Source organism: Leucoraja erinacea, chromosome 1, assembly GCF_028641065.1.
Source record: "Leucoraja erinacea ecotype New England chromosome 1, Leri_hhj_1, whole genome shotgun sequence".
Classification (NCBI taxonomy): domain Eukaryota; kingdom Metazoa; phylum Chordata; class Chondrichthyes; order Rajiformes; family Rajidae; genus Leucoraja; species Leucoraja erinaceus.
In genome coordinates, this window is record NC_073377.1 from 48746756 (window position 1) to 48755981 (window position 9226).

Genomic DNA, 9226 nt, shown 5'->3' on the forward strand with positions numbered 1-9226 from the left:
AAATCAGCAGTAAATACTAGGTGGGATACATTAGGGAATGAAGGCATTGATGGATGCTGGAGTATTTATCAGTAAAATAATACAAAATTGCATATATTTACTGGTCAGCAAAAAAAATATTATTTTTTATCTCAGCCAACTTTAATCAATATTTTAAATTAAGAATGAAGCAGATTAATTAAATTTTAAATATATTTGTGGCACGACCTAGTTTGTCATACATAATATTTATGCTGCCACTTTTATAGTATAGGCCTTAGATAGCAAGAGCTTTGGAACTCATTACTAATTTTGAATTATGACCAGTGTGCATTATAAGATTGTGTGCAATGTTTTTTTGAGAGACACATTTTTCTGACTTAAAAACATTTTGATCACACTGAAAAATGTAACAAGTGTTTCAAAACAAGAACACAAAATGTCACATGAGTCTAAAACTACATAATACCACATCCTCCTCTAAATGCAATAAGAGCAGCTCATTGTTCTCACACCAGCAGATGGACAACATGATCAGCATGCTTCAAGCAGCACTTGTTGCTTTAGTGGCCACTGTCTTGGCTGGCCAAGGCTGTAAGTATTTAAGGAGGTGGGTTTCTAACTTTGTTGAACTAAGTGCTCTTAATGATAGTTATGTATTTTTTCCTCTGTAGATGACTGTATGGAAATCATTGGGGGTCATGACGCTAAACCTTATTCAAAACCTTTCATGGTGTCCATCCAAGCTAATAACAAGCATGTATGTGGAGGAAGTTTGATCCATGTAAAGTGGGTTCTGACTGCAGCAAGTTGTCTACAGTAAGATATTTTATTCATTTCTAGTGTACCCTTCATTATTACACTTCAATGGGGGATGCTTCCAATTTGTTCCATGTTTTTATAATACAAAATATGCAGCTGGGCTCGTCTTTTCAACTTGCATTTTAAAATGAGTTCTTTCCCAAAATAAAGGTGGTAATGTGTGATTACACGGGTAGTTGGAAGATAAGAGTTAATCGATATGTAGTACGCGGTTATGCTGTGACAATTGCTTGCCACAATCATCAATTATGTTGATTATTATGTTGATAAAGACATCAACGAAGAAACAGCTCTGGCAAAAATAAAAGTTTAAGGCGATGAACAAATGATAAGAATGCGATCCAAATGTAAAATAGTTTTAAAGATAATAATGATTTTTCTCTCATAGAAAAATGTATAAATTTATCACAAAATAATTATAAAATGCAACAGGCATGGTGATCAACATGATTAGCTAAATGTATGTGGAAAGGTATTTGAACAATAGGATTGTTGCTCAACTGTGAGTTCTAAAACCAAATATGCCAAGCATAAGAAATAATTGAAATAAATTAAGAGACAAAATTATGTTTAAAGTATAAAAGTAATGTCCTGCACCGAGACCTGGTTACAAGCTGAACATTTTGAGTGTTATGTATGCATAATGAGGAAATGGGAATATGAGCTCAATTTTTAGCCCTTCAAATGTGTATGAATTTCAAAATAGGGTGGACAGTACATGTGGCAGAGGGTCAGATTGACGAGAGCATTTTTAACAGTACAATGACCATCAGAACTATGCACAACAGGCAGATCCTAAAGTAAGTCAGCGTGCAGCCCTGAATTGATGTCACCACTGCAATTTTACCGCTTTCTGCTCAGTCAAAGCTCCCACTTAACTGGGTGCAACTGGTACAGCTCAACGCACGCTCGGCCACAAAAGAGAATGCTTCTGTCCGATTTCACAAATTTAGATGCTTGCTGGAGTGGTTTCAGGTTGCAGAAGTCCACAGGCAGCAGGATGGTGAATGCTGAAGGCCATTTTACTAATTTCACAGCTTCATTGAGCTCCATATAGGCTTGAACTGGAGCTGTTTGTAAAACCTCCAAATTTACCACCAGTTCTGGTGTAACATGGTTACTGCTCTTTTCAAATACATTAACTAGATTAATTTATTTTTCCCATTTGGCTCATTGCTCCATGCTGGCTCCCACTTCCTTTGTCCTCATTTCCCTGCACCTCTGCAATTATCACCAATGTCCATCAAGCCCTCTTGATTATTTTTCGATGCAAGAGAAAACCAGATCACGTGGGGGAAACCAACAGTCACAGTTATAACATGGAAACTTCGCTCAGATAGCACGAGAGATGACGATTAAACCCGAGTCTAGGCAGTAACACCAATAGCTTCCCCACATTGTGTTGCTCAGGCCAAGATTGGTGAAAAATAAGATCACCATCTTGCTCAAATTGCCCTCCAACTACATAGTATTCCTACTTAGAAATGCATTGTAATTCCTTCATCACCTTTGGCTTCAAAACCTGGAACTGTCTCTGGAACAGCACTGTAAGAGGATCTTAACCACAAACTGCAGCGGTTTGAGAAGGTGGCTTATTGCTACCTTTAATTGAAGCTGATATTATTCTTATACTACATCCTTCTTCTCATCTGTAAGCGATGGGCATTAAATTCTGGTCTTATCAGCAATATCCACAGATAGTGAATAAATAAAAAAATCAAAATAAAGTTGGCTACTGAGAAGTTAGCCTTTAAATAAGAGGGTTAAGTTCAGGCCTCATCAGCACTGTCATGTCCCTGGAATGATTAAAAACAGCAGACATCACGAGGCAACATAAAGGATTGGAGTAACTCAACAGGTCAGGCAGCATCTCTGGGGAACATGGATATGCTGACCTCGGAATGTGTGCATTTGTCAATGCATTTGAATGAACCTGGGCTGAAGTTATTAAATAATGAGGCATGATTAAATCATGCTTGTGTTCTTCTCAAGTTAGACTATTTATAGAGTGAGCCTAACATGAGCTACATCATTCAGCTGGCGTTATTATCACATATACGATGAGGGAAATCTCATACACCATCCTAAAAGCTGCTAAATATTGGTCAGTCAAAAATTTCGGAACTGAGATTTTTGTCAAGCATTTATATCGGCAGTGAACCAAAGTAATTGAATGGTCTTCAATAGAGATGAACAAAAATGTAATTCCATGATAGAACAAGTTGATTGAATATTTGAAGCAATAATTTTATTCATGTATTTTTTAGTCACTTTATTTTTTATGTTGCTCTTGTCATGTTTTTTTTTTAGTTTGCTTGTGTTACAGCTTACAGTTCCTGGCCACTAGCTCTGAGATTAAATCTCCACTCTGCTGTGTGACTATTAAAGTAAGTGGACTGATTCATAGAGCCATACAGCATGGAAGCAGGCACTTCGTCCCAACTCGTCCATGCTGACCAAGATGCTGCATCTCAGCTGCTCCATCCAACCTAGAAAAATGCTAGCAACTCTTCGTAAAAGCATTACATGTATTGTGTAGCTTTTTTTCCCAATATTGCTATTTCAAAATTTTCACTTTACAAAAATTGCAGGCTGGTCAAGAAAAAGAGATCCATCGTCATTCTTGGACCTCAGTCACAACAGAAGAAGGATAAGACTGAACAGAAAATTCCTATTAAAAACTTTTTCCCACATCCTGAATTTAAGAATGCACTGGACAATGACATTATGCTTTTGGAGGTGATTATTGTTCAATAACCTGTACTCTACAAACCTTCGGTGGTATTCTCACTGGCAGACGGATAAGAAATCTAGATTATAGATAAATGCATTAATTAACCAATATATTTATGTTCATCTCATATCATTATGATGAGATTAGCAATTGATACTAGTTACTTACGGCCTGGGCTCACCTTGGTCCTGAATTTAAAGGCATCGTTAATTTGGGTGGTCTTTCTACCTTTTAAACATTGTACTTTAATAAAGTAATCGCAACAATAAATACACTTTAATATTTGCATATTATTCTACGTGCATATGATATAATCTTCCAAGCATAGCATGACATGAAAATGGAAGCACTGATATATTTTTCTTATTTATTGCAGTTAGGACAAAACGCAAATATTAAAAGTAAGGAAATCCTCCAACTGCCAACTTCAGCAAAGGACCCCAAATCTGGACTAAAATGCAGTCTCATCGGATGGGGACAACCCAATTCAAAGGATAAATCACGTTCTGAAGTTTTGAAAGAAGCAGAAGTAACAGTGTTGGATCGGAAAACCTGTAATAGTAACAAGTATTATAACAGGAGACCGGTTATAACAGACAACATGATATGCGCCACTGATAAAAAGGGGAAGAAAGATTCCTGCTTGGTAAGTTACACACATTAAATTAAAAGGCCAAAATAACGGGAAAATATATGATGCAATAATATATGCTACCCTTATACAAATGTCTGACGTGGATATCATAAATATTATTTAATTCAAAGAAATGGTAGGACACATAGGGATGGAGTTGCCGACTGCTATAGGGCTGTGGGCATTTTGTGCCGGGTTCTCTCCCCAGCCCTTCTTCCCCACTGCGAGCCGCAAGAATCGGGGGCAGAGCTGGCAGAAGCTTTCCCCACGCCCGCTCACTCTCCCCACGCACCCGCCCACTCTCCCCACGCACCCGCTCACTCTCCCCCACACACCCGCTCACTCTCCCCACACACCCACTCACTCTCCCCACGCACCCGCCCACTCTCCCCACACACCCGCTCACTCTCCCCACACACCCGCTCACTCTCCCCACACACCTGCTCACTCTCCCCACACACCCGCTCACTCTCCCCCACGCACCCGCTCACTCTCCCCACACACCCGCTCACTCAAGCATAATTTCTAAAATTCTTTTTCCATAGGTGGATGCGGGAGACCCATTAATGTGCAAAAAAAAGACATTGAGCTGGAAGAAGGAGGTTGTCGGTGTTTCTGCAGCCAGAAAGGAATGTGGAAATTCGAAAAAACCCGGCATATATATCCGGTTAACAGACAAATATCTCTCCTGGATCAAGGCAAAAATTGGAGTTGTGAATTTTAGTAAGCCAGCAGAACAAATCTAACAGGAAGATGTGTTTGTCACTTTTTATAAAGTAACTTGTTTATCTGTGAAATGAATTAGAAGGAATTTGATATATTAAATATGTTTCCAAAACTTCAAGGTCACTTGAATGTTAAAGAAACTCAAAATAATTGGGGAGTTTTTCCATATGTAAAAACGACTTATTATTGATGACACCGTGTTAGTTTGTGCTTTTGAACGTTCTGGCCACATACACCTTCCATGTTCATTTTTTAACAGGTCATACTGTTAACAATCATTCCTCTCCTATACGACCATTATCTCTATGTTACATTGACATTAATTTTATTTGTTCCCACTTGTAGACAATTCTATGGACATTATTGATTCCATTTTCTCTGCTGATGTTCCCATGGACATGGTGTTAACTGTATGACTACTTCAAATGCTGCCAGAGAATCTGGGAAATGTGTTGAACAGGACTCAGCACAAACTGTCATAAAATCTTGTTTCCCTGATTGTACCTGATCTGGGTTGAGACCCTCATGGGCAGAAAAGGAGAAAAATTCCCGAAACATGCTGAGAAAACACGTCACATAATGGAATTAGAAGGGATTCATGTTTCTGCTACTGTATATTTTACTGCAAAGTTATTTTCTATTAATTCATTTTGCCTGGCTTTTTTAATTTTTGACAATTAAAAGCAATCATATATATTTGTGCAAATTTAAGTTATGCACAATGTGGGAACTAGCAAAAATGCTGAAAGCCTATGTATAATTTTATTTATCTATTTGTATTCTTAAAATATCTGTAATAACCCTTGCTAAATCCTTTTCATGGAAAAATTGCCAGTGCTGATGATGAACATTTGATTGTAATCTCCATAGAAACTGTATCCTTGTGATATTGCTTATGGCTAATGCAAAATAACATCTTTAGAATACTATTCTTTGCTGTGGCTCCATTTATTAACTCACGGAGATTTTGGGAGAGATAACTTTGAGAGAACAAGTTACTTCTCCAGGTGGGAACAGGAGGAATGCTGTCCTCTTGGGTCTAACCCCACCTACCTCCACTTTTACCCAGATCATTCAGGCTTTAACCTGAATTAAATTATGGTTTAATACCTTGGTCAGACATTAAATGATGGCATGAACTGCACCCACACAACTATTGCAAAAAAACAAAACACATTTAACTCATAAATAGGGTTCTACTGCACTCACACCAGAGCTTTTGTGACGGAGTGGGGGGTGTTGCAGGAAAATTGATTTGCTTGCAAATTTGTGTACTATGATGAAATCGGAACCCAACTGCAATTCTGAGGTGAAAATGAGGGAGTAGGGATTACACACCCTGGGAAGCATCGATTGTCTACAAGTACTGAGTGCTGGAACAATATCAGGGATCCAGCTGTTGGTTTCTACTGATCAGCCAGTTCAGTGTTGGATCTGATCAGTCTTCCAAACTGGAATCCCTGGGATAGAGGAAATGTTGCAGTGGCACTTCTGGCCCAGCAGTGGTAACAGGAGGTTGGGCCCTCTGAATACCTCATGCATCCTGCGAACAAGAAGGACCAGTGGCTGAGCATGTTCTGCCTACCTACTATGTGCTTGTTTTCCGCGGGTTCCAAAAATTGGCTATAAAATTTATATTTCTGACTTCATCAAGTTTTTACCTTTTTTTAAGTTCTCATTGAGATAAACTATTTAAGCATATTTTATTTCCAGCCAATCCTCGCACCAGTCTTTATTTGTCATTTTTCTAATCTGGATTCTTAGAACATTGAGACTATTCTGCTGACAATATTTCATGTTAGAATCATTGAGTCATAGATTAATACTGCATGGAACCAGGTCCTTGGCCCAATTTGTTCATACCGACCAAGATACCCCATCTACTTTAGCCCTATTTGACCTGTATCGTTCAAAACCTCTAAATCTTTCCTGTCCATGTACCTGTCCAAATTTAGTTTACTTTTTGTTATTACACCTTCCTCAACCCTTCACATGGCAGCACATTCCGTATACCCACACCCTATTTATTGTTCCTTGGGATCCTATTAAATTTGATCTTAAATCTATGCCCTCTAGTTCTTGAATGTCCTTTCCTAGGAAAAAGACTCCACGCATTCATCCCATCTATTTCCCTCATGATTGTTGTACATTTCAACAAGATCACCCCTAAGCATCCTGCGCTCCAAGGAATAGAGCACTAGTGTGCCTAACCTCTCCTGATAGCTTGGGCTCTCTAGCTTTGGCAACATCCTCGTAAATCTTCTCTGCACTCTTTCCAGCTTAATGACATCCTTCTAACATCAGGGTGACCAAAACTGAACACAATGCTCACCAACATCTTATACAACTGCAATATAACTTCCCAACTTCTACACTAAATGCCCTGGCTGATGAAGGCCAGCATACCAAAAGCTTTCACCACCACCGTACCCACCTGCGATGCCACAGGGAACTATGTACCTACACTCCTAGACCCCTCTGCCGTTCAACACACTGAAAGGCCTTAAGGGTAACTATGAATGTCTTTCCCTGGTTTGACTTCCCAAAATGCAATACTTCACACATTTGCACCTGCATCGTGAGCCATTCCTCGGCCCCTTGCCCAGCTGAACAAGATCCTGCTGTAATTCTTGATAACTATCTTCACATGATACCACCCATTTCAGTGTCATCTGCAAAGTTGTTAATCATGCCTGGGACATTTTCAAAAAGTCTCTCGTACAAAGATTTGTGAACCGGTCTGGTTCTTCCTTGCTCTCTGTTTTGCTTCTGATGTTTGCATAGAACATTGAGCATAGGAACAGGCATTTCAGCCCATAATGACTGTGCCAAACATGAGGCCGAGATAAACTAATCTCATCTGTCTACACATGATCCATATCCCTCCATTCACTGGATATCTGTGTGCCTATCTAAAAGCCTCTTAAACGGCACTGTCATATCTGCCCCCACCAACACCCTGGCAGTGCATTTCAGACACTCACCACTCCCTGTGTAAAACACTTGCCCCGCAAATCTCATTTTAAATTTTACCCTTCTCACCTTAAAGCTGTGCCTTCTTGTCTTTGACATTTCCAACCTGGGAGAAAGGTTCTAATTATCTTCCCTATCTATGACTCTCATGATTTCAAATGCTTCCATCAGGTCTCCCCTCCAACTCCAGTATTTCAGGAATGTGGAAACAATCCAAGCGAGGGGAGGGATGGGGGAAGAGAGAGTAGAGGGGAGAGAGGATGGAGGGGAGAGAGGAGGGGGGAGAGAGGGGGGAGAGAGGAGGGGGGGGGAAAGAGGGGGGGTAGACAGGAGTGGGGAGGCAGGAGTGGAGAGGTAGGAAAGGTGGAGAGGAGGAGTGGGTGGACCGCTACGGCCGGCTGTACTCGTGTGCTCGTCGGCATCTCTCGGGTTGGCCGTCGGAGTGCGAGTTCTGGGGGGGGGGGGGGGGGGCACATAACTCACAGCTCGTGGAAAAGAGTGGCCAGCAGGCTGTGCCTTGAAAGATCTGCGCAGCTCGCCGCGAGGAGTTGAGGCATTGTGACGTCATCAGCCGTTTAGCTTCAGCTTAAATTAGCTTTAGCTTCAGATAATAATAATAATAATAATAATAATAATAATAATAATAATAATAATAATAATAATAAATACTTTATTGATCCCCTCAGGGAAATTCAGATGTCCAGAAGCCCCCAACCAACAAACCCACAGATTCAAAATGAACGCAGACAGAAAATACATAGAATACACTGTGGATACTACCTGAGAGCAATAAGTACTTAAAAACACCAATAATTAACAATTAAAAATTTAAAATTGCAAGAATGCATCCCCCTACAGCCTAGCGGTCCGAATTATAAAATCTAATGGCTGTAGGGGTGAAGGATCTCCTGAACCGCTCCGTTCTACAGGGCAGGGAGAGGAGCCGGTTGTTGTTCCGAGTGCTCTTTTGACTCTCCAGAATTACATGGAGGGGATAATAGGCAATAGGGATGCCCAGGGTTTTTCCGGATGACCTGCACTTTGTGCCTCATACGCCTCTCAAGCACATCCATCCCAGAGTCTACTCTCCCCTCCAGCACTGAGCTAGCTCGTTTAACCAGTTTGTCCAGCTTCTTGTTGTTTTTTTCACTAATGCTGTTGCCCCAGCAGACAACCGCGTAGGAAATAACACTTGCAACCACAGTGTTGTAAAACATGTGCAGCATATCACTACACACATTGAAGGATTTGAGCCTTCTGAGGAAAAAGAGTCTGCTCTGGCCTTTTTTGTAGAGGGAGTCAGAGTTGACAGACCAGTCCAGTTTGTTATCAAGGTGCGCTCCAAGGTATTTATATGT

The 9226-nt window shown here is 40.3% G+C and overlaps 1 protein-coding gene across 1 annotated transcript; it reads left to right on the forward strand.

Moving 5' to 3' along the window:
* Positions 1 to 266: 266 nt before the first annotated feature.
* LOC129696339 (granzyme K-like) lies at positions 267 to 6030 on the forward strand. Its single transcript, XM_055634161.1, has 6 exons — positions 267 to 573; positions 654 to 798; positions 3393 to 3540; positions 3912 to 4181; positions 4715 to 4892; positions 5241 to 6030. The coding sequence occupies exons 1-6, from the start codon at positions 426 to 428 to the stop codon at positions 5309 to 5311; spliced, it is 960 nt and encodes a 319-aa protein (XP_055490136.1). The 5' UTR covers positions 267 to 425; the 3' UTR covers positions 5312 to 6030.
* Positions 6031 to 9226: the final 3196 nt, after the last annotated feature.